This window comes from Corvus kubaryi, unplaced genomic scaffold, assembly GCF_017639235.1.
Source record: "Corvus kubaryi isolate FWS band 111438036 unplaced genomic scaffold, C.kubaryi_AGA036_p1.0 71, whole genome shotgun sequence".
Classification (NCBI taxonomy): domain Eukaryota; kingdom Metazoa; phylum Chordata; class Aves; order Passeriformes; family Corvidae; genus Corvus; species Corvus kubaryi.
Window position 1 is genome coordinate 706569 of NW_024582059.1, and position 26175 is coordinate 732743.

A 26175-nucleotide genomic window follows, 5' to 3' on the forward strand; every position below is an offset into this window, starting at 1 on the left:
TCATCTCCATACATTTCGTTGTAGTCACTCTATTTCCAAATCCTTTTTTTTTTGGTTGCATTTTATCGTATTTCCTTTCCAGAGTGTTAGTTAGACATCCTTCTTCCATTTTAATATTCTCCACCGGCAGAGCCCTAACCCTAAATGGCATCATTAGTGGTGGTGCCCAAGGCGTGGTTAGGGGTGTCACTGGGGGCAGTGTGTGGAGGCCACCACAGGCCACCGGTGGACATTTGCAGCACTCCACAGGAACACAGTTCCCAGGAGCCTCAAAATCCTCCTGCCTGACAAAATCCTGGCCCTAGCACGGTCTGCACCCAAACCTTGGAGATGAACATCGCCTCACACACCGTCTGGAACGGAGGGTAAGCCCTGCTGGGGGAAAAAGAAATCCCCCAACTATGCTTTTTTTATTCTAAACTTAAAAATTAGTTGAAAAACCTTGAAAGACAAAAAAACCAAACACAGTGTTAGAACCAGTTGACACATGCTCTCTCTCAGGGAGACACAGGCACATACAGGCAGACAAAGACCAACACAGTCAGACACAAGCAGTCACACAAATTCTTTTCATGAAAGCCACAAAAATTCTTTTCATGAAAGGAAACGAAATCTTGTGACTTCAGTGAGTATGAATTCGACAAGGTTTGGTCCATTTCCCTTCATGTCATACACTTCATGTCAACCTATTCCATTTTATTGTTTTCACTTAGTTTCAGAATTTTATTTTTTTAAATTGGATTTCATTTAATCAATTTCTTCCCCTGTCCCTTCACTCCATTTCCTGACCTCAAAATGTCGATGAGTATAATTTTGGCAACTTTCAGTCCTTGTCACTTCACGTCACCCCAATCCATTTCCTTGTATTCACTCAACTTCCAAATTTCCTTTTTTTTCCATTGTACTTTATTTGATCATATATCCTTTTCAGAGTCTTTGTTACAGTTTGTTCTCTGATTTTAAGATTTCATTTCCTTTCAGGAAAGGAAATGAAATCTTAATGTTTCAATGAGGATCAACTGGGCAAGCTTCAGTCCATTTCACTGCACTTCATGTCATCCCATTTGCTTTTACTGGTTTCACTTTGCTTAAGAATTTACTTTTTTTTTTTAGCATTTCATTTCTTCAATTTCTTCTCCTGTCTTTTTGTTTACCTTTCTTCCCTGATTTCAGGATTTCAATGGGAATAATTTTCACAAGTTTGGGTCCTTTTCACTGCACCTCATTTCATCTCAGTACATTTCATTGTAGTCACTCCTTTTCAAAATTTTATTTTCAATCGCATTTTATTTTATCATATATCCTTTTCATGTAACAAACACCCTGGAGATAGGATGAAATCAAATGCAATTGAAAAAAAAAAAGAAAATTTGGAAGGGGAACGAATACAATGAAATGGATTTGGATGAAATGAGGGTCAGTGTAAAGGACTGAAACTTGCCAAAATTATACTCACTGAAATTCTGAAATCAGAGAATGAAGTGAAACAAGCGGACGGGAGAAAAAAAGATGGAATAAAATGTAAAAGAAAAAAAAGAGAAAATTCTGAAACAAAGTGAAAACAATAAAATGGACTGGGATGACATGAAGTGCAGAGAAATGCACAGAAGCTTGCCCAATTGATCCTCATTGAAATCGTAAGATTTCATTTCCTTTCATGAAGGAAAGGAATTCTTCATTTCATGAAAGGAAATGAAATCTTGAAATCAGAGAAGAAAGTGAAACAATCAGACTACGGTAGACTTACAATAAAATGAAATTCAATTTAAAGAAATGAAAGAATATTCTGAAATGAAGTGACTTGAAGTAATCAAGCATAATGAGATGACATGAAGTTCTCCCCTTGGCATGCCTTTTATAGTTTCAGTGTGTCTGGACCTCTGGGCTTTGTGGTTTTCTCAACCCTAAAACAAAGTGTATGCTTAATCCAAAGTGGAGCAGTAAAAGCAGCTTCTTGCCTAGGTGCCCAGCACATGGATTGTGCCAAGAAGAAAGGTGTGGAGGGAACAATATTTGGGCAGTGGGGTGTTCTTTGTTCTAAATGAAATGGACCGAAACCTGCCAAAATGATACTCACCGAAATCTCAAAATCAGGGAACAAAGTGAAACAAAAAGACAGGCAAAGAAAGTGATTAATGCTAAAAAGAAAAATGAGAAAATTCTGAACAAAGTGAAACTAATAAAATGGCATGGGATGACATAAAGTGCAGGGAAATGGACCAAACCTTGCTGAATTGGTATTCATTGAAATCACAAGATTTCATTTCCTTTCATGAAATGACGAATTTGCTTTCATGAAAGGAAATGAAGTCTCAAAATCAGAGAACAGTATCAATCAAGTATCAATTTGGCAAGGTTTGGTCTACTGCGCTTTTGACGTGGTACCCTTCCTTCTCGGACCAGGGTAAGAGAGCAGAGGAGGCTGCTGTTCTGCTAAGTTCTTTATTTCATAGTCTCATAGCTTTCTTGAAGGCAGAGTTCAAAGGGGGTTTACATGATAAAGCCAAGCAGCAACAGCAAACAGCAGGCAGAAAACAGCTTCTTCTTCTTCTTCTATATGCTCTATATTTTTTCTTATAGAAGTGTGGATTATATTTGCTAATTGACCAATAAGAATAACACACAATTCTAGTTTTCCTTTTCTTAACCTATCCTGGTCTAATTCTAACAGTCGTAAGCCTTACACAAGTGTTACATAGGTATTACACAGATTTGTGTATATAGTTTCTATCAGTTCTTATTGTTTATGTGAACACTCTAAAAAATGTGAACAGTATAGTTCTATCTATATTTTGTCTAAAGTAAAGAATTTTGTGAAAAGGTAACACTGCTGCAGCAAGAACTGTGTTTAAGGTCTCTGCTGCAGCTTTTTAATGTTTAAGGCACTTAGCATATATTTCTACTAAAAGTTAAAAAATCTGTATTTCTATTTCACTTTGGTGTAACTTCATGTATCTCAACTTATGTCAGCTTCAAGGCTTTAATTCAACCCCTGTGCTTTGGCTTCCTTCTGGGCCTGAGTCCAGAGGAGCTTTCACTCCCAACATCCCTGCACTTCTTATAATGCCATGCCATTTTATTGTTTCCACTTAGTTTCAGAAATTTTTTTAAATGACATTTTATTTCATCTTTTTTTTTGCCTCTCTCTTCATTTCACTTCATTCCCTAATTTTGAGATTTCAGTGAATATAATTTTGGCCAGTTTCAGTCCTTTTCACTCCACCTCATTTCATCCCAATCCATGTTTTTGCATTCACTTCATTTCCAAAGTTTTTATTTTTTCCAACTGCATTTGATTTCATCATATCTCCTTTCCAGAATGTTTGTTAGACTTTTTTCTCTCATTTCAAGATTTCATTTCCTTTCATAAGAGGAACCTATAAATTTAACTATTTATAAGCATCAGCCAATCAAAGTGCTGCAATTTACATAGAGATAGTGCAGTTACTTTTCACTGTATCAAAAATTCTGTTTATTCTGGTGATGCATGCTGCCCATACCAGCCAGGTCACTGCCTGACTTCAATTCACCCTGCCAGATACACAGAATTAACTCGCTCTGTTGCAGTGGCTAAGTCCACTTTACACGCCCCAAGTTACCCTAAAAGTGATCTCTCCCTACAATGCTGTGCTAGAAGGTTCTTTGTCTAGATTCTGCTGGTCACTGGCCCTCTCCCCCCTCCCATCCCTTTTCCCATTGGCCCTGTTATGTCACTCAACCTTGCCTCTGTCCCCTAGCCCTCAGACTATTGGTTTTGGATGCTCTGCCCACCTTTGGGAACTCTCGGGATAAAACCCGCACGGGCGTTCAGTTCTGGGTTCTTCTCGCCTCTGCCCCCGTCGGGTGTGTTGTGATTAAACGCCTCGGAATCGCATGCAGAGAACCCCTCTCGCCTCCATCTCTGGTTCCTGCATAAACTGTGGGTGTGAGCGGCTGCTCGCGACTGCTTGCAAAGGTGAGATTGTGTGCACGTGTAGGTGCTGGCAGAGTGCCGCTGCCTGAGCGTCTCCACGAGGGACCCTGCAGGAATAAAGGTGGCATCAATCCACTGAAGCTCTCATTCAATACTGCTCCTCCATTAAATCGGTAGTGAATCTCCTCCATACTACAGAGGAGCCAACACTTCACCCCAGGTTTCACCTTCAGTCTTAGGTGACAAAAGGTAGTCTGACCAAAAGGGCCATGAGACAGATGAAATGCAGACCTTCTAGGCTGAGGCTTTGACGTACTTTTACTGAACTCTTCTAGTGGCGTTGACTTGTTTCAAAGTAAATTCCCTTCATCTAGTTTTAAAGCTTGTTTAAAATAGTCTCTCTTTGGGCAGTCAGTGGCCATCAGTCCCATCACCTTCTTGACCCCAGGCATGGCAGATGAGCAGTTGAGTGACCTGAGGGCTGCTCCCCTTTAGTCCAGTTCTACCAGATGAAAAATATTATTGGTCAGAGGGAAAGCCAAAGCAGTTCCTAAATAAAACTAACTTGACTATCTTTTCTTTCGTGTGCTGGCATCTGGAAACAGTGTGACAGTCAGCAGAGCTGTTCTGGAGCAGCCAAGTGATCAGATTTTTGTACACAAACTGTGGTGTTCCCCACTTAACTTGGTTTCATGGTATCCAGAGCTAAAAAATGCCAAGGATGAAGAAATTTATTCCCTATAAAAATTTCAGCCTTCCGGTTCCAAACTTATTTAGTTCAAGATGTGGTAATTACCAGCTCATAAACAGGAAGTATGCCCTCCAGTACCCATCTACTTAATAGAAGTTTATTGGATGACATTGACCATAATGATAACTAAAACAGATATACAGCCCCATTAAATGAGGTTTAGTCTTCAACAGCTGTGAATCTATCTAGTAGCTTTAGTCTAAGCTTTATCCCCCCTATTCAGTACTTTACAGTCTTTTGTTCTTTCTTGTCTCTTCTCCAGATTCTGTGCTTTCTGTGGTGACATTAAAACAGCACTTTAGCTATCTGAAAATACAGCACTAATAAAAGGGAACATAAGGTCTCACATCATCATTCTGGTTTCTTGCCTTGCTCTCTCTATCCACTTCACATTCCCCTTGCTGGGTATGCTTTTGCTTAGCAATCATCCTTCTCTTCCAAAGCAAATAAAAAATACTTTTCTTGTTGTTAGACACAAAAAATTATAGCTATAAAAGTCAATTTGGACCACCTACTCTTAAAAAGAGCAGCAGTGAAAAGGGAAATAGAGCTTGGGAATAAAGATCAGTTCCTTATTAGTGCAGCTTTGTGTGAAAACAGAGTAACTAGGTGCTTAAATACTTCTGAGGATCATGGCCTTAGTTTCTTTCCACTCAGTTCCTCATTTTTAAAACACAAATTATTTTCCCACTTTCACAACAGGATTGTGAGGATAAATACATGGAGATCATGAGATATTTGGATACCACAGTTAAGAGGATCAAGTGATTGCTGTGTGTGTTTTCTTATACTCTTTTGGGTTTTTTCAGTGGCCAATATCGTATCTTCAGCCAAGCTATGTAAAAGGAAAATGTATTTCTATTTCTATGAAAGCTTCATCCTAATTTTTTGTTGCTGTTTCACAACTTGAAATATATTTTTGGACCCTTTACAGTGTTCTCACTATTGTACCTAGGTGTTTTCTGAAGTTGTATGGGTAACCACTTCTCTCTTTAACTTCATCAGTTCCCATTAACATCCTGTGGCAATGAGATCTGTCAATCAGTTTGTTGTTTTGCAGGAAAACGATTGGAGGTTTAGCAGTTTTAAATATTTGGCCTTCCATATTTGCAAACTATCCTTTTATCTTTCTACACAGACCTACCTTGGTATCTTCTTTAATTGACATCTTGGTATTTCGTTTAATCTAGTCCAATTTATTTTGTGAAGACAACCTTTCCTTTGTTTAACTTATATTTGCTTGGCTAATTTTATTTACAAATATGATGTTACTGCAAATTTTGAGCAAAGCTCTACTTTTATTCTGCATACTCTGAGGAACTCCAGCCTTCCACTTGCTTAGAAACATCATTAGTTTCTGAGACAAGTAGTACCTAAGGTCTCAATACATCATTTTAAATAGAGCTACTAGAACCAAACCACTTGCAGCGGGGATACGCCATTTGTGCAAAGAGCACTGTAATAGCTCCCATAATGCTTCCTAGCCCATACTTCACACCCCCTCATGTCCAGCTCAGCTTTTATAAATCACTGCTCTATTAGGAACAGAATTCTTCACTGGATCATCCACATCGACACTCAAACACTCTCAGTTAGGTGGTTTTATTTTAATTATCCAGCAGCCTCTTCTGACTATCTGTGGGTTATCTGGCTCTGATGCTGAGTGAACATATCCTCTCCTCTCTTCAGTTTCCATCTGCATCAGGAGAGGATGAGCAGGAGATCCTTGCTCAGAATGCACATGTGCTCTTTTCTCCCTCTGCAGAATTACAGCAAGAGGCAGTTACTGCTGGAGATTGTCAGCTGTAGATTCTGGAACCAGAAAATCAGCTAATTCCATTGTTTGCACTAAGACCACCAAAGGAAAAAAACCTAAAACCACCCAACAACACAAACCTGAACTCCTGCTCGAAAGGAGCACTAAGAGTCAAAAAATAGAGTTCATTAAAGTAATATCCTAAATAAAACTAATGTACTCTCTCCTGTTCCAATGTGCTTCATTAATAATGGATAAACAAAGCTTCATCTACTTTAATTAATCTGGTTTCAAAATTAATTTGAACCAACACAAAATTAGCAGTCAATTTAAAACTTTGGTTAGTAAACAGAGAGTGTGTTAGCAGAAAGTGCTGTAAACAGCAAAGGGCAATATTTTATTCCCTGAAGTAAAAGGCCTGGTTAATTAATACACAGCTAAGGTAGGGAATGCATTTCCCTTGCCAAAAGCTAACTTTACTCTGATGTTTTATTTGCAAATTTAGACTGGCACAGATCTTCCTGCCTGTTCCAGAAAATTCCTGAATTGCCTTTAATGGGCATCTATCCTCTTTTGGAGAGTCTTGCACTGATGCAGAACTGATGCTGCTGCCTTTTTTTTAACGCAGTCCCTTCTTCTGTCATCAGAGAATGTGGCTTGGATCAGCCTTGGAGCTCTCCTCAGTCTCCACACCACTCAGCAAAATTCTTACAGCTGTCCCTCCCAGCAGCTGAGGGGTCCTCTGGTGGAAAGGTGGATCAGCTATTTCCCCAGCTATGTCCATGGCATGGATGATCCAAGAAAACTGTAAATCCCCCACTTTTTTTTCATGTGTTTAAAGGAGTCTCCAGCCAAAGAAGACTCACAGTTTGCCATTTGATTAGCTTTGCCTCACAACACATGTATAGAACTGTTTCTGTGGAATAAGATTCTGTGGAATTAGGAGTTAGAAAAAATTATTTCTACGTTCTTGTGTCATGTTCCAGTTATCAGATGCAAAGCTCTGTTTTGCTTTGTGGTTTTATGCAGTGTAACTGTTACTATTTGAGCTGTTGCTGTGTGGTGTCCTTGAGGTAAAGGGACTGATTGCATCCTTTACATGCCTGCATGCAGTCAATCTCAATCTTTGGTAATAAAGTCTAGAGAAAAGCTGAAATTCACAGAAATTAATTGCTTTAGATTATTGGTGTCTTAAGTAAGCACACATAAATTACTTACTATTGCAGATCTAAAAGAAATACATGAAGGTGATGAACCCTTGTTTACTCTGATGCTTTTGGGAAAGAATTTAAATGAGTGAGATAGTATTATACTGGGGCCAGTGGACTGCAGTAATAAGTTCATACTTCTTCAAAATTATTTGAAATTAGTCTCTTACAAGGAAACAAAAGTGAAATTTTTCAATTCTTAAGGTTGTCACACATGCGTATTTTACGCATGACCCTTCTTGCCTCAAGTGCAGCAGGGGATGACAGTGCAGAACAGAGCAACAGCATTGCAATCTGAAGAGGTGTCTAGCTCCAGTACTCCTCAAAAATCCCTTTATAATGGGCAATTCCATAGGCCTTACTGTCAACTCAGCTATGCAGCCTCGAACCATTGTCTCATATGTGCAGAGGCTGCACTTATAATTAGATTTTGCTGAAAACAGATCATGAAGAAAAATGAATCACCTGCCAAAGACCTTGTGCTTGGTGAAAACATCCTGAATGCATCTGAAGCCTTGGTTGGGCTTGCTGGATGAAGAAAACAGCAACAGGACTGGAGGAAAGCTACTAAACTGTGCAAAGTGTCAATGTTCAAGGGATCCATTTCCCTACTGATTCATTGCTGCCACCAAAAAAATGGGATTGATAGGGAAAGAAAAACTGATGGTTTCTCCTCCATAGATTTATGGAGCAGAAGATGTTGTTCAATCCTGATGTGTTCCTCTACACAGACACACACACACACGCACAGAGGTTTGCTTCTAGTAGAAATGATACTCCACACTATAAATGTTTGCTTGCTGATTTATGTGCTTACAGCTGGTCCCTGCAGATCTTCCACAGCACATTCAGAAAAGGAGGTTGCTGTAAGGCTCCCCAGGTAGATCCCCTTATCTTGTGTTTCAGACCTCGATCTGTCCTAAATAACTTTTCTAAATCTTTGTTGTTCACTTACCTACGCCTAACTTGCACCTCTGTGTAGGCATCTTCCTCTGGGTTTTTATGCTTTTTGCCAGTCTGTTAAGGGCACTCCCTCTAAACTTACCTGAATGAATTAGAAACAGTCTTTGCTGAGTTTTTTCAGGATAATCCTTCTCCTAATGGCAAGTGTGGCTTCCAAGGCTTATCAAAGTTTTCCTTGCAAATTTTAAATAGCACTGATATGAACACTGTAGCTTAGGTAAAACTCACAGGAAGGGAGCAGTCTGAGGTTGTATGGGGTTTTTCTGAGGACATTTTGGGTACATAAGGAAAAAGACAGTGCTGAAGTAAAGGGCTAGGTTTAAAGAACTAGGCCAAGGCTTTTTGGTGCCAAGGGGGAGATGCTACTTCGTGTTTCACAGACAGGGAGGATTTTGTTGAGGGAGTCACTCAAGCTGTTCATAAACTCCACAATGGACTGAAGAAAAAAATTCCCTGATGTTCTATCCACCAAAACTGACAACTTTTGTTATGTTTTTTTATTAGCCTATTTAAGCAGAAGAATCCCATGAAAGTAAGGTGGCAAAGCAATAAAGGTGCAGAAAAGCTAGGTAAATAGGAAAAATAAAACTAAAATGCATAGAAGGTTAGTGCATTAGAGGAAATATTATGCATCATTTTTACTTATACCACACTTGAGGACATGTCAAGTGTTTGTGCAGTTCTGCAGACATGTCCAGCTGAACAGTCTGGCAACTTCTCCTTGTCTAGGACAGACAAGAGTTTCAAAAGTAGTATGTTCTTGGACTTATGCCACCTTACTCTGATTCCTCCTGGGAGAACAAAGCAGGTGACTGACAAGGTTGATAAGACTTTGATATTAGATTTTTGCAATTTCCAGACTTTTCCTGCTAATACAGCACTGTGTTTGCTCTCCTATTGAGCTTCTATGTCAATCTCTGGGCCTTAACACTGTTACCAATAATTTGCTAGGCTTTTTGAATTTTTTGATGCTATCATTAAGCTGAGAGCCACAGAATATTGTCTAGTCCTAACTGGTGAAGATGGGGGAAGAACTGTGCATGCTGATACATCAGCAGATCCAGGATATTGTACCTCTGGGCAAGAACCTCCAGCAAATGAACAGATCTTATGCTCTGCTGAATTATATCAGCAATGCTTTCTTGTTCATGATCTGAAAACTCCTCCTAGCATTAAAACAAGAACAAAATTAAAATGCCACATGCACTTATTGTAGTTAATGCAGTTAGTTGTTATTAATGGACATTTCCCAGGATGGCCTAATATACATCTCTGACTGTGTAGTTTGTTATACTGGTTGGATGTGGTGTTATTTCAGATCCAAGACCTGCACCCCATATCCTGCAATGAAGTATCACCCACTATACTCCTCTGGGCCTAGCACTATAATTTTTGGTTTAGGACTGAAAATGTTAAGACTTTGTTCCTCACTAGCTCCTATTGACAGCTACAACTTCTGTGGTTCTCTCCTTATTTCCCCTGCTTGGTATTGTCTTATGAATCCATGTGTACCGGGTCTGGCTGGGATGGAGCCAACTTTCTTCATAGGAGGCTTAGAGTGCTGGGTTTTGGATTTGTGATTAAAAAGGTGCTGATAACACACCAGCCTTCAGCTATTTCTGCAGTGCTTGCACAATGTCAAGAATACATCTTTTTCCCACTCTGTCTCCTTTGGAGAGTAGGCTGGGTAGTTAATAAATTGGGAGGGGACACAGGCAGGACATCTGACCAAGACTGACTAAGCAGATACTCATTGCAACATCATGCCATGCTCAGCAATCAAAACTCAAGGAGAGGAGGAGGAAAAGAAAAATACTCTTACGGCACTTGTCATCCAAAACAACCATTAGCATTCAAAGGCCCTGATTTCCAGGAAGCAACTAAACATCTGGCTGCTGCTGAGAAGGAAGTAGTGAATAAATTCCTCCTTTGCTTTGCTTGCATGCACACCTTTGCTTCACCTACTAAACTATTTTTATCTTGATCCACAAGTCTCCTCAGCTCCTTTCTATTTTCTTTCCATCCCACAGAAGACAGGAGGGAGGGAGTGGCTGTAGGAGTTCTTGGCTGCTGGCCATGGTCCACCTACACCACATGCAAATACTAGGCTTCCATAGGGATCAGCAAATTTGTTGCTCAAAGGCCACAGTCCACAGCTGTTGATTGCAGTGAGCTGCCACAAGTGCAAGCTGATAGGGCCATCTCTTGACCTCCCTTTGTATTTTACACCTAAGAAGATTTTTCTTTCACATTTATGTGTCCTGCCAGGACTGTGAATAATGAACACAGGGGGCAGTTCAAGCTTCTAGAACTATCTAAAAAAAGACTTTTACTTCTGTTAAACCAAGTGTCTACTCATGGGTACAACCTGATTTTGGTAGTCCAAACGATGTACTCCTAAATGTTTCTCATATTTAAAGGCTTTTAAAGGCTCTTCACAAATATGGATTACAGATTGCACCTGAAAAAATCCAAACAGAAGCACCCTGGAAATATTTGGGATTAAAAATATTTGAACATACCATATGCCCTCAAACTGTTCAATTTGACACTACAGTACATACTCTAAATGATGCACAGAAATTGTTAGGAACCATTAATTGGCTGCATCCCTATTCAGGACTCACCACTGCACAACTTTCTCCTTTGTTTACAATATATTAGCAGGAGATTCAGATTTAAACTCACCAAGACAGATTAACCCTGAAGCTCAACAAGCCTTAGATAGGGTACAACAAACTATTTCCAATCACCATGTGTACCGTGTGGACCCTGACATTGATGTCGTTGTTTTTGTTGTAATTTCAGAATTTCATCCAACAGGTATTATTGCACAATGGTCTAATCATTGGTCCCCTGACCCATTGCATATTTTAGAATAGATGTTTTTACCTCACAGGCCTAAAAAAACAGTCACTACAATTTTTGAATTGATTGCTCAGTTAATTACTAAGTGTCGACACCGATGCCTGCAAATTGCTGTCCAAGATCCTGCTAAATTTACTATTCCTATTCAGCAAGATTATTTTGAGTGGTCATTGGCCAATAGTTCTGCACTGCAGAGCGCGCTGCAGAGCTACACAGGACAAATTGATTACCATTTTCCCAGTCATAAATTACTACAATCACTGAATACCACCCCATTATCAGCAAAACCTAAAATAAGTTGTACTCCTGTAAATGGGCCTACAGTACTTACAGATGGGTCAGGAAAAACAGGTAAAGCAATTGTTGCCTGTGATGCCTCTTAAGGCATCACCTGGAAAAATGAGGATGAATGGCAGACTTTGCAGGGTCAGGGTACTGGATCTGCACAACTGGTCGAATTAAAAGCAGTTACTGTGGCCTTTCATCATTTTAACGAACCTTTTAACCTAATTGTTGGTTCAGCTTATGTTGCAGATGTTGTACAACGAGTAGACTGTTCCCTCTTGAAAGAAGTTAATAATGCTGATTTGTTTCTTTTGCTAAAGGCTTTGTGGACAGCTGTTTTGCAATGCATTTATCCTTTTTATGTTTTGCATATTAGAAGCCATACAAACCTACTAGGATTTCTTGCAGAAAGTAGTGCTCGTGCTGATGCATTAGCTAATCCAGTTTGGGCAGTTCCTCAGCCAGATAAACTAGCCCAGGCTAAAACATCTCACACCTTTTTTCATCAAAATGCACGCATATTGTGTAAACAGTTTTTGCTAACGCCTACAGAAGCTCGTGCCATTGTTAGTGCTTGCCCAGGTTGTCATAACTTTAACGGACCTTTACCCTTAGGAGTAAATCCCCGTGGTCTTTTGGCCCTACAGCTTTGGCAGACTGATATTATACACATTCCAGATTTTGGTCGTTTTAAATATGTACATGTATCTATTGACACCTTTGCCTCTGTTATATGGGCTTCTGCTCATGTTGGAGAAAAGGCCCATGATGTAATTTTGCGCTGGCAGCAAGCCTTTGCCGCTTTGGGCATACCTGCCTGTGTGAAAACTGACAATGGGCCAGCCTACGCCTCTCAGAAAGTTAGGAATTTTTACATCCGTGGGGTATCTCTCACAAATTTGGTATTCCTCATTCTCCCACTGGTCAGGCTGTCGTTGAACGTGCTCATCACACACTTAAAACTGTTTCAGAAAAGCAAAAAAGGGAGAATGCAAGGAGAAACCCCACAGTCCAGACTTTTGAAAGCTGTATATACAATAAATCACTTGACCATACTGGCTCATTCAAACAATCCCTCAATTTTAAATCATTTTTATTCCTTGCAGTCCACCAGTGAAACACATTTACCTCGAGCTAAAGTATGGGTAAGGAATTTGCTTACCAGCCAACGGGAAGGCCCCTGGGACCTTGTCACCTGGGGGCGTGGACACGCTTGTGTTTCCACAGATCCTGGACAACGGTGGGTGCCAGCAAGGTGTGTGTGTGTCCTGATTTGCAGCAGAATACCCCACCTCCTGTTCAGCCAGATCCTGAGGGTAACAGCAACACAGGTTGATGACCTTGGCAGTGTAGTTCGAGCTACCTCCGACCAGAGAGAGCATCGAGCGCCGGTGACCAAGGAGGACTGCATTGCACTGTATATCCCTGTGATCAAGGGATATTGGCTTGCATTGGGATGTACTAGAGTGCAAATGGCAATGAATAACAGAAAAATGCCGGTGCCAGTATGGTCCTTGTCAGTTTTGCTGAGCTTAGTGCCTGCTGTTTCTGCTTGGCCTGTCAGTCAGCCGAGAACCAATGTGTGGGTTACCCTGGCCAATGCGACGGGGCAGGATACTCTGTGCTTAGACACTGCTACTCCTGACAATCCTTTTTCTACCTGCCTTGTTGGCTTGCCGTTAGATGACTGGCCAAAGCCTAAGACAGTTAGCAAGCTTTTACAATCACACAATCATGCTGATGCTTGGGATCAATGGGTTTCATACCTTCCCCATGCAACTCTTGAGCCGCAGGAAATAGAGCTTTTAGGATCCATGAAAATGGACCTTTGTGTTAAGTTTAATTACTCTGGATCTAATCAGTCCAAAGTACGGGATGTTTCTCCTAACCAACCCATATTTGCAAATGAAAGTGCTGGTGCAATTACAGTTCACCACATATTTCACACTCTACTACTGTTCCTCTAGCTTTGCCATCAGGGGTATTTTTCATTTGTGGAGACCGAGCATGGGCTGCGATTCCATCACACATCAAGGGAGGTCCTTGCAGCTTAGGACAACTCTCACTGTTAACACCTAACACATCTATGATTTTATAGCATAAACCACGGAGAGGAAAACGCAGCACCCATGTGCTTGCCCCTGATTGTGATGGCAGCACCAAATTTTGGCCACCAGGTACTTGATGGGCTGTTTCCTTCTTTTCTCCACAAGTAGCAGCTGCTAAAGCATTGGGACTGTTAAACAAGTTAGGATGTTGGTTAGCTCGGCAGACTAACGCCACTTCACTTGCTTTAGCTGGATTATTAACAGATGTTGGTTCAGTAAGGCATGCTACACTGCAAAATAGAGCTGCTGTTGATTTTTTGCTGCTAGCACATGGACACGGATGTGAAGATTTTGATGGAACGTGTTGTATGAATTTGTCTGATCATTCAAAATCTATTCATGCCCACATTAAAGAATTACAAACAAGCGTGTCAAAATTGTGTGAAGAATCAGAATCTGATTGGCTTACTAATTTGTTTGGCAATTGGCAAATTGTGGGATGGATCAAAAATCGACTTAAAATTGGATGCCCGATCATATTGGTTATTTTTTGCATCCTGCTCATTGTGCTGTGTTTATTGTCTTTTTTGCAAAGGGCCCTGCAAAAGTCAATAAACACTGCCTTTGTAATACAAAAACAAAAGGGGGGACCTGATGAGGCTGACAGCTGGTCTGGGGGCCTCACAGAGTCAGACCTAAAGACAGTCAGAATTTACCTGTGAGATTTTTTAAAGTGAAATTTTGCAGCTTCAGTGAAACCCACAGAGAAAGCCAAGAAGATTATTAGTGAGAGAAGATGTTCTGGACATAAGGAGAAGATGTTCTTATTATGGGACGTTAAGTGTGTACAAGGAAGAACTTGAGGATAATATGTAACAATTATACTTTTGCTTGTATAGCTAATTGTTTTACTGCCTGAATGGTCATTGTTTGTTAGACAGCCTTGTCATTGTTTGCTAAGCAGCCAATCTCAATAAGCCACAGCAACTGTGAAGAGGTATAAGAATAGCAGTAGAGAAAATAAAAAATCTTTTACAGCTTTGGATTACAACAAGCATCGTGCTGTTATGTCCATCTCGACAAAGTCACAGAACACTGGGAAATTAGCCCAGGTCACAGTGCTCAACTACTCATTTAAAGCAAAAGAGATTATTAAATACCCAAATGTTGAGAGCAATGGGCTTGCTCAATCACAGCATGGTCATCGGCATAAACTACCTCAGGAATGCAAAAGCTAAAATATGAAACAAGTGCTTCTTGCTCAAGCCTTACTGCTATAAGAATTGCCTAACTGGGTGTCCAGACCCAAATTTCCAGCAAACAACCATGCCAGGCTTTGCCCAAAAGGGAAAGGGGGCCTTGGGGAACCCCAGAGCAACTAGTGATGGCCACTACTAGGGCTTTACAAAGGAGCAGACACTGTCATGTCTGTCACCATGCCTGCAGGCTTCCCACTGGCAGCAAAATCAGTCCTTTAGCACATTCTTTGCCAAGTTACTTTACCTAAAACAAGCTTCTGACAGGGATGACAGAGCCAAGGCAGCCCTCTCCTTAGCAATCATTGGCAGAATACTGCCCAGAGCACACAGCTGTCAGCCTGATGAAACCTGGTGTCACATGTAAAACTGATACTGCTCTCAAGTTATTTAAAAAATACATTTAAAAAAACGTATCAGGGCCTCATGAAACATTTATTTTATAATGTTCAGCAGGCCTGATACTGCAGTGTCAGCTCAGCAAGACACAAAACCCCAACCTCGATCTCTAGCTCCATCAGCTCATCTTTTTTTACTGCCATGGAAGTGCCTACAAGTATGAACATTTACATATGAAAACATGAATGTAGATATATTTTTTCCTAAAGCACTGAACACCAAGAAAGTTCATCCTTTTGCATGCCCAAAATGGCCACTTTTAAGGGGATTAAACATCATTCCAAAAGCAACTAAGAAAGCAAACTGCAAGCTATTTTTCAAATGGTTGTTTTGGTGCTTGTGGTTTTTTAACATTTTGAATAGCTGATTCTCACATCCCTCTCTTAGTCAAAGAAGTGCGAAGACTCATCAATCTGACTAATCTGAGCAACAGTATCTTAAAAAAAGAAGGGAAACTGATTTCTAAGGACTAGAATTGCAAATTCAGCTTGCACCCAAAAGATGTCCCCAAATTTTCATTATTTCACACTCTGAATGCCACTTCACTAAAAATGAAAGCTAGGGAGGAGAGAGATCAGGACTCCTCTAGAGGCTTCAGAAGAGGAAAATGCTGAAAGAATTTCTATCTGTACCCAACAGTTGGCAACACTGGCACAAGCTTAAGCAGGGTTAGATCTACCACAGTTTTGGAGGAAAACCCAGACAAAATTTGAATGTTGTCTTCTGCAGAAAATGTACACTAAGAGCTAATGCACTTCCTCCTTAATAGCTGAAAAGTGAAATTACGATAGTGCATAAAATATAAGACATGTATCAAACACTATCTCACAGAGCAGGATTCAAGTGGTTAAAAAATACAGTAAGTCTTGACGTAGGCACCAATGACAGTTTGGGCATTAAGGTGGGGTATTCAGTAAGAAGGAAGAAATCTGTACTGGGAGACACAGTCCAGTGCATGACACATCACTGCTGAGGCCACAGAATCCAAAGCTCAGCCTTCAGTGGTACCAGGGTTCTTCTTCAAGTTCACCCAGAGTTTCTTCTGCATGAGGAAAAAAGAAGGAAAGTTAGAAGAGATTGGATGCCCTGAAACAAGATAAGCTTTGGAAATTGTTTTTGGTCCTTCCAGAACATTTGAGTACAGCTTAGACTATCCCTTGGAACCATTCAGAAACTGCCCCACGGTAGGATGATGGAGCTTGCTCCAGGAAGGAGCCAGACCATCTTACCTGGATACACAGGACACTGCTATTTTGCATGCTCTGGACACTTCTAATTCTTCTGAGATATAAAAAGTTCCAAAATCACCTTTGTGACCAAACACTCTGTAAATTCCCTAGTGGATCACTCAGCCTGGGCTGACTTGCTTATCTATTAAACTCTTCAGCAACTACAACAGACATTTCTAGCCCCACCTCTGATTTGTAGCACGGATCTTTTGTGTTAAATCTACCAACTGAGAGGCCTATGCAGTCACTACTGAGCAAAAAACCCCCTTTCTGTCAGGTTGGTTGGTGGAACTGCCAGGGCCCAAGTGAAATGCAAGCAGACAGCACACGCTGCTGTATTGCCCAGCAGTGCTGCCGGGTGTGGCACAGGACGTCTACACAGGAGAGCTTACCTCAGGTAACTGGTGGTGTTCAGTGAGCACACACACTGGGCTCAGCCGGCAGCACAGTGGTCACGCAAAATGTCACCATTCCTCTCTGCACACACCGTGCCCGTTAACCAGAGGGACAAACAGCTTCACCCGCCAGATGAACACACAGACTCTATGTGTCTGTGCTGTACCTCTGCACAATCTGAAATGAAAAATTACATCTGAAATACTCCCAGATATTATGAAGCCTCTTTATTTTTGCCACCTGTCATATTTTACAAAATTAGGGAGAGCTAAAGTGGGAAAAACATATAAGAAAGCAGGCACTGAGCCTATATTTAATAATGATACCTGAAAGGAGGACTAAGGCAATACCCACATCATTGCACCACTTGGCATCATCTGTCAGTGCTTCGCAGGATGATGGACTGGGGAAGGATGCTGAGCACAGTTAGGGAGAAAGTGAGAAGGCAGAGCTTTGAAAGTTCTTCTCTGACTAAAAGAGAGAGCATTTGACATGTGAAATTGTAATCATTGTAAATTATACTCATTGACCTTTTCGAGCACTCCAGATAAGGGGAAAGCACATAGAGGGCACTTGTTTTCTTGTGCACTCTACTTGCGGGTTACATCCTACTCATTTCAGTGAAAATCCAATGTTCTAACCAGACCTTGGAGGAAGTCTGCGGACATTCAGTAGTCTAGAACAGCTGGGTAATATACAGGTTTATTTCTTAGTAAAGAACTGACCTTGAATCGTGAAACAAGTCCCTCATCTCTTACACTGGCGGTCTTCTCCTGTCCAAAGCAAAAGAGAGCAAGAAGCACACGCACGCAGTGCCTGTGTGCTTCTGCCACTGAGACAGCAAGAAAGGGAAGAATGCTTAAGTTCATGCACATTTTTATTGAGTAGTAATATAAAATGCTTCTTTCATTGTTACAAGTGCATGCTTTGATTGCCAACATTTTGAAGTCAAATTACAAAGGCAAGGCTGTAGGCTGTAGTGAATTACTTGGGCACTTATACAATTGTTAAAAAATATCAATGGACTGTTTGTTTTGTTTCCTTTTCTTTTTTAGAATGAACCAGTTGAAACCCGTAACTGATATACAAAGGGAAAAAAGTGAAAAAATTACACATTTTGTGGCACATGACAAAACAGAACAAAATGACTAAACCATTATGACATTAACAGTTATCATGCATTTAGAATTTCACATGTAACTACAAACTTATTTAAATTTCACAAGGTTTGCTAAACATGCTACCCATCTATATGTGCACTGACAAGCTTATGTTAAAAACTTTAAGAATACTCTCCCCCCTTAGATTTTTCAAAGCTTTTTTTTGATTACAAAATTTCAAAGGCATTAAGCATTTTCTTTTTAGAGAATATAAAGTACGCCAGTATACATACATTTCCAGTATAAGTCAGACCACTAAGCGCATTACAGTCCCATACAGGCCTATACAGCCATTTTTTCTTAAAAAACATGCATAGGCAGATTTTTACAGAATATAGATGCTTTTCACTGCACTTAATATGGTGTCTTGTTCACTATACTTAAAAATGCACCACTCTTAAATATTTAAATTCAGCAAGCCACAACCAAGAGTTGTTTTACCAAAAAAAACCCCAGAAAACCTCCCAAACCAAACCCCCCTAAATATAAACAGCAAAAAAAGATAAATGTTATTATTCCAGTTTTTTTTTTTTTTAAACAAAGAAAAAGATAATTGCTGCCAAATTAGTAAGGTAAGTGTTGTATTTAAAGAAGGGCATTGAAGCACACTAAAGAAACCTGAGGTAAGCGTAATCTGTACAAAATTAAACTGTCGCTCTCGCTCGCTCGCTCTCACTCTCTCTCTCTCTCTCTCTCTCTTTTTTTTGGCATTTTAAACAAATTTCCAACATTCTTTTTTTTTTTTTCTTTTTTTCTCTGTATTTTTAAAGAGTGCCTAATTTATTTCATAGCCATTGTCTGACAAGAGTAGCAAAACATTATCAATAAATAGTCCTTATTTAGTTTGTACATTTTGTTAAAAATGTTTCGATGTTGTAGATGTTGAGTGCTGCAACTGTAAACTTACAATAGTTAGTAAGAAATTAAACAAAGTTTTCATGTCCAGTAACATAATAAAAGGCCTTTCAGTAACATAGCTAGACGTTCCCAATGTAGCAGGAAAACCTGTTCATTCTCCTAACTTTGCAATATATACCAGCATGAGCTTTCATTTTTCTACAAGCATTTAAAGGCATATCCAAAGGAGGTGTTTCTCCCCCACCCGCCCTCCCACCAAATTAAAGTTGACGATCTCTTTGTAGATGAATTTTGTAAACTGAATCCAACACCTGGCCCCCAGAGCAAGTAAGCTATTATCAGAGGCAAGAACATCCCAGTGCTGACATGCAGCAAACCCCATTGCGCCCTGCAGCTCAACCCCCCTCCCGGACAGTGGTCACTGGATATTGCTGCTATTACTGCCGTTGCTGTCCGTGCCATTAGTCTCTGTGGAGATTGCCTTGTTGATGGAGTTAAGGTTGGCATCGGATGGCACGTCTCTGCGCGGAGGCATTCGCTCATTAATTCGATCTAAGCCTTTGGCCTCTTCGAAGCTAGTGATCTTATGCTGGGGTGAAAATCCTTTGATAGCTAAATAAAGGATTATTAAAAAATAAAATTAGCAAGATAAAATTCTCAGCAGATTTTCCCCCAATTTAGCAACAAGTGCAAGAGTCCTTCTTTGGGAAGGTGGCAGTGAGAAGATCTGACACCACCACCAACTCCTTACCATACTCAGAAAGAGCTGGGGGTTCACCACCACTGTCCCTTCCAATACAACTATTGTTTTCAATACCATCAACTTCCAGTATTTTGTTGTCCACTGGGGTTCAAGCTTAGAACGCCAAGACACTGACATGAAACTACGGTTTGCACTTAGGAACCATGCAGAGGGCACAGCCATGAGCTGGTGAGTTGCCATTTGTTGTCATAGCCTACAGCCTTAAGGACACTGTGCCCTAATGCCCATTAGCAGGCAAAACTCCCACCTGACCTTCAAAGATCATGTAAAAAGTGCTGGCTAGTTCCAGATGGTGACAACATAGTGAGGTCACTTTGTGGGATATACATTACAGCTAGGGAAGATCTGGGGTGACCCTACAACAAGTTGCCTTCTGTTCTCAACAGAGGTGAGCTGCTTGTTGATTGTTTGGGGAAATTACCCTCCCTGATACAACCCTGGACTTCTAGACAGCAGCTTGAGTCAAACAGCAGTAACACCATGAAACACAGACCAGGGATATTGTAATTTTGGCATATTTGTACAGTTTAGCTTAGGAAACGCACTGACAAAGGACCAAAGTTCCAACTGATCCTGAGGATTTTTGATCTGCTTTTTAGCAGTGACATTGGTGAGGCCACACCAACCTCAGAAGGAAGCCACAGGCTGAGGAATGTATTCGCAGACTGTGATTTTCATTTAATTTTAATCTCTCTCTAATTGAAGTGTTGACGATCTTTAGATTTAAAGCAAAAGAGAAAAAAAGCACTGCAGGCAAACAGCAGGTCACAGCTCCATAGATAATCTGTCATAGCCTTCTGTGTGTTTTTTCTCTTATCTGCACCAAATCAATGCACTGCACTTCCAGAACTGGAATTTCTGCTAAGCGTCTTTCGTAACATGCCAAAGGGCAGAAATGGTGCATTAGTACCAGGAAACTGCAAACTCCCTGGGGAGAAAACGGTAGGGGAGTTTCAGAGATCAAATTCAGTATTCCTTCTCCCCTCTTCTCTTCATGCCCAAGAACGCCTGCTCTCCATCCAAAATGCAGTTCTGACTCTGGACAAGCTGGTAACTTCCATTAAAAAAAAAAAAGCTAACACACCCAAAACCCCAGAAGATCCCTGGTGCCAAGCTACCACTCCTTGTATTTTGGGGGGAGCAAGAAAAGGCATTTTCATGTTGATTTTGCCAGCTTTTCCTGTGAAAATTGATAGATTCTGTTTGCCTCAGGATATAGTTCTTTAGCCAGTTTCACATGTTACATTGCAACTTTGTGAAGTGCATGGTTTTTAACATGTATTATACTTCAGCTCAGAGAAACAACAACATAATGGTGATTAGTCAAGTGAGCAGGGACGGAGCAGTGAAAACAGAACAGGTCATACAGTGAGTTTTCTTAAGGTTTGCCTTTTGGGTTGGCTTTTTTTTTTTATTATTTTTTATTTACCTTCTACCACAAAATGAAGATGTCTAACAAGCACCTATGCCAATCCCTTAAAGCAATAATTTAATGGATGGCTGCATTGAAGCTGAAGCACTTGCCATGTCCTGGAGCTTGCCAGCAGCACAGCCCAGTTGGTGTTACTGGGCCCTGAGGGACAACTGGCCAATGGTGAAACTTCTCCTCCATCAGAAGCTTCACCTGTGTAGAACAGTAGTTGTGCCTATGGTGACAGCGTCTAACTAGCAAGGATGGCAAATCAAGAATTAACTTGAGGGGTGCATATTGCTGGCACAGGGGCACATTCAAGGGACTGTATTTCCAATAGACACATTATTGTCTGTAACACTAAGGAAGGTGCTCTACTGTAGTTGCTGGTCAGACAACGAGTATTAGCAGGTTACATTGAGAGTATACTAAAACACAACACATAGTCACAGAAAATCACAGAAAACAGCCAAACTGTCAACAAGAATGCACACTGCAGATTAGAGATTGCTGATAGGAATAGATAATTCCAACATAAATAGCAGCTTACTCACTGCTATTTAGAAAGCAGTTGTATTTTCTCTTACTTGTTTGTTCTGTAATTTTATTCACTGCTTTACAAAATTCAAAAACAAATTCAACTGGCCGAAAGGGCACATCTTACCAAAGGACAACAATCACCAGATTTTTTTTTTTAATTAACTAAAAAAAAAAGTTCCCACTGAAAATTTGAGAGGGGCAAGAACAAAATACAACTGAAGAATTTTGTTTTAAAGGGGAATTCTGAAAATTCTTCTTCCAAAACTTTATAATGCTGAACAAATATTGTACATCTGCATTGCAACACATGTTTACTTCAATTTTAACTGTAGCGTTAAAAATTGTTAAGGGTTAAATTAGAGGTCTGTCAACAAAACACCAGTTTTCAATACTGAACGTTCAGAAATCTTCTAAGGCAGCCAGTCACTTTATATGCACCTAAAATGGTGCCTGTGTTAATGGTTGCTATAATGTAAATATCCAGTGTGTAAACTGCCACTACCAAAGGAAGCAGACATCTTGCAGACAAATGTCTCATGTTGTTTTACTTTTAAAGGGAAACAGAAACATGCTGAACTGTAACAAAAGACCAATAAAATTTTTTTACTAGTGACCTAAAAGAAAGGAAACAAATTGAGGAAAAATAAAGAAAACGGGAAAAAGAAACAAAAACAACAAAAAGAGAGAATATATAAAAAGCTACATGTTTTCCTTGACCAGAAATTGCTGAGGATAGTTTGAGCCAGCCTCCAGCACACAGCTTTTGAGCTATGTGTCACAAAGCATTTACAAGCTGCTGCCAAGTTATGTCCCATGAAATCCAAGTTCCCTGATCTCCTCCTGTGGCATTACGCAGTGCTTAGTTCAACATACAGCAATTCCAACATGTTTGTAACTTACAGAAAGAGAAGAACCTCAACAGCAGCAACAGAAAGAAAAACCAAAAAACACTTTCCCCTTTAAAGCAATTACATTTTGGTTAATACCGAGCCACAATTGTTAGCCCAACACCCACACAATCTGTACAAGCTACAGCAAAATGAATACACCCAGCAGAGCCCTTATCTGTTGTGGCACCAACAGAAAGGGGACTGGCCAATTTACCTTCATCAGCCTCAATAGCCTCAACAGTAGCTGAAGAGAAGAGAGGGGTAGCAAAACGAATGAGAAAAATGAGCAGAGGATTTCAACTCTAAGAACAAGTCAGTGAACAGCAAAGGAGCTATAACACTAATGTTACTGTAAGTGCTGGATTTTGGCAAAACAGACACACAGAGAAATGTTTACACAAAAACAGTAATTCACAGATTGAATTAAGCTGGAGTTTGTTTTAAAGCAGAAGTTTCACAAACTGAAAGTTTTTAAAGGTACATTTAAGAAGTTTTCTTTTGACTCAAAAGAACTACAAAATGTAAATGTCTTCCATATTGCACATCTGACCTGAAAAGGTCATTATATAATTCTCCCAGCTCTAAGAGCAGTTTGATTTGCCCTGTCAAAAGAGAACAAAAAATGGCGTAAAGCCATCGCACAAAATTCATACAACTTACACCATCAGCTTGAAAAGTACTAGCGCCAGTACAATGCAAAGGAATTCCATATACAACTTTTCAGAATTATTTTTTTCTCTCTCCTCACTAAAAGAAACATCCCCACAGCACGGGATACTCAAAAAGCTTTGCCTCTGCTTGCAACCTTGCCCAGTCTGCTCCATCTGTAAGCTTTCTTTTTGTCAAACTAGCCTCTGAAAAGCAACATTTTTCTAATATTTTACTTAAATCAATGGATATAGACATAAGATTGACTGCTGGACCTCCAAAGTTGCAAAGCCTGGTCAGAGAGAGCAAAGCTTGTAATCAGGAGATTGCTGCAATGTTATGAATACCATGTTACCACTGTTGTGAAACCATTAATTGTTCTTAAAGACATTCTTTCATTTGAATTTTACCCATCAGCTTTGGTAGGCATTTTTTTTTTACAGTTAGAGATTTAGAAGCTGATGCAAATCATTAAATGCAATCCAATATAGCAAGTATTTTAAAAGAATTTTTGATTTTCAAGAATTTCTCTGGTTTAGAGAATAGCTCAAGAAGTCAAATTTTTAGGAAATCCTTTCTTCTTTTTTGTCTTGCTTTCCCCAACATAAAACACAAACTGGTTTTTTTCCCAGTTAGAATGTTAAATATGGATTGAGATATATTCTAAAATATCTATACTATTATCTTGCTGCATGGGGATATGAGAGGATTTAACCCTCATGCACCAAGGTAAGCCTATGCCTCTCAAGCAGCAGAGCAAGAGAGATAGCAAAAAAACAAGGAACAAAACCAATGCAAACTTAAAAGAAAAGGAAACATGGTAACTACGATGAGAAATTAAAATGAATAACCAGATCCAAACCAGCACTGACACATTAGAAAAAATGACGACTAAAATGTATACTTCCACAACAGAACATAATACTCATATTTTCTGTTAATACATATGGCAATATGTGTGCTTAACAGAAACTATATGCACTTCAGAGTATTTGGTGAATGGGCCACTACGTGTTAACTAATGCAGAAGCTTGTGTATAGTAATGTTTCACTGAGCCAGAATACTGCAGTATGAGGAGATTTTCCTTTTAGTCATTCTAACAAGAACATTTGGAAATTTTCTCAAATTCATTTCTATTCATAACATTTTTCCAGGGCAACAATAACAGTTTCCTTGGACCAAATTTTTGGAGAAATGTAAAGCAAGTATGTGGAGAAAAGCCTAGGTATAAAGACCCCAAACCGATTAAGAAAGGCCTCCTGTGAAATCATATTGCAGCATTTTCAAAGCAGAACGTTACTATGTCCATAACACAGAAGTCATCAACAAGAAAAAAGAGAAGGGAAAAAAAGGGGAAAAGGAGGTTTACCACTGTATACCTGAATCTTCTAGGTAAAAGAGACAGTAAAGGGAAAAATACAGAGAAAGAATGCTCCAGGAAGGAAACAGGAAAACAAGAGGCTGAGACTGTTAAGGTTATAAAGCATTTCTATTTCTTACATCTACTGCCAACAGAACCTCAGTAAATGAGAGACCTTTATGTGTGCCTGCAATATACTCCACAGCAGTACACACAGAAAAAAAAAGGAGAGCTTCCAGCAATAAATTAAATACTTTGCACTCCTTATTCCAAAAGGAAACAAAGGCAGCCCTACTATAGACTTCCCAATCTCCTGTAACAACAAGCACTTGGTATAAAACTGTCAATCTGTACTGTGTTTGTGTACAAGGCAAACACGGTGTTCGTAAGAGCCTCCCTTCACTTGGGTTTAAATCAGAGTGGAATTGTGCTCATGTTGTCACCTAGAATTTCTAGGAGAGAAAATCTAATTCTAGAGCCATTTTCCAATGGTGATTCTCTATGAGGAAGAGCAAATCAGATAAAATAAGAGTTTGAGTGTCATTATCTAAGTCGAACCTTCAATACTTCATGTATGAAGGGCTTCTCTTAAAAAAACACCCCAAAAGATGCTCCAAACAGTGGAGAGAGTGCACTTCACATACAATCCTGAGCTGCCATTCTGAACAGTTGATTTTCAGGGGCTCCCTCCTCCCCCCTTTCTCTGAAAATCGGTGGTATGTATTAAGTCTTGAGAGGTGGCATTACATGAGCTGCTCACAAATGCTCCAGCACAACAAACTTCCTGGTTTTCTTCTGTTCATTGTTTTTTTTTCTGAGACAGCTGTGGTTACTTTTCTTAGGTTCTGCAGTTGAAAACCAACTGGTTTTTTTACACAGGACAAGACACACAGGCAAACAGGCTTACCGCTTTGCAGTGTTTGTTTTCCTCCAGAGAGCACACCACTGGGCAGCATTCCTGTTGGAGTCAAACCTTTCAGTGTCAGCACACTCTCACTCTCTTCTCTGCGAAAGTTGAAAAAGAAATGAAAAATAAAACCACCAAAAGTAAGGAAATGTCTTTTTAAAAAACATGGGATGTGTTTCAGACATCTTAAGCTACACATGCCCAGCAATGATTTTGTCGTCTCCCATCTCCTTCCCAAGACAGACTGAATTTGGTGATAACATCCCCTTCACTGCTGTGTACATGCTTAACCTTTGCATCACACCATATGCAGACTCTACTATCATTAACAGTATAACCTGCACCTACGGAACAATATGTCTGTTAATCCAAATCTGAGAGGGGGAGGACCAGAAGAATCAGATATTGCCAACAATGCATTCAGGCATTTTACACTGTGTGGTCCAAAATCAACTTAAACTGTTAGTCTGCTCTTGTCTACACTAGCAGGCAGGTGCATTATTTATTGATGATCACCAGCCACTTAAAGAAAGGCAGCTAAATGCTCATTAAAATTAATAAGCAC

The 26175-nt window shown here is 40.0% G+C and overlaps 1 protein-coding gene and 1 long non-coding RNA gene across 5 annotated transcripts in view; both read right to left on the reverse strand.

Annotated features, from left to right (window-relative positions):
* Positions 1–17042, reverse strand: part of LOC121674809 — a 35145-nt gene extending 18103 nt beyond the window's left edge. Inside the window, exon 1 of the long non-coding RNA XR_006019849.1 lies at positions 3772–17042. This is a non-coding gene — a long non-coding RNA (uncharacterized LOC121674809). The remainder of the gene's footprint in view (positions 1–3771) is intronic.
* An 889-nt stretch (positions 17043–17931) lies between these two features.
* Positions 17932–26175, reverse strand: part of PPP3CA (protein phosphatase 3 catalytic subunit alpha) — a 177291-nt gene continuing 169047 nt past the window's right edge. For 3 of the 4 annotated variants that reach the window (XM_042049466.1, XM_042049465.1, XM_042049468.1), the window contains exons 12-14: positions 25611–25708; positions 22909–22938; positions 17932–19702 (exon numbers count right to left, since the gene is read on the reverse strand). In XM_042049466.1, coding sequence (XP_041905400.1) covers positions 19509–19702; positions 22909–22938; positions 25611–25708 — 322 coding nt within the window. In that variant the 3' untranslated portion in view covers positions 17932–19508. The remainder of the gene's footprint in view (positions 19703–22908; positions 22939–25610; positions 25709–26175) is intronic. The other variant, XM_042049467.1, reaches the window with a different exon arrangement.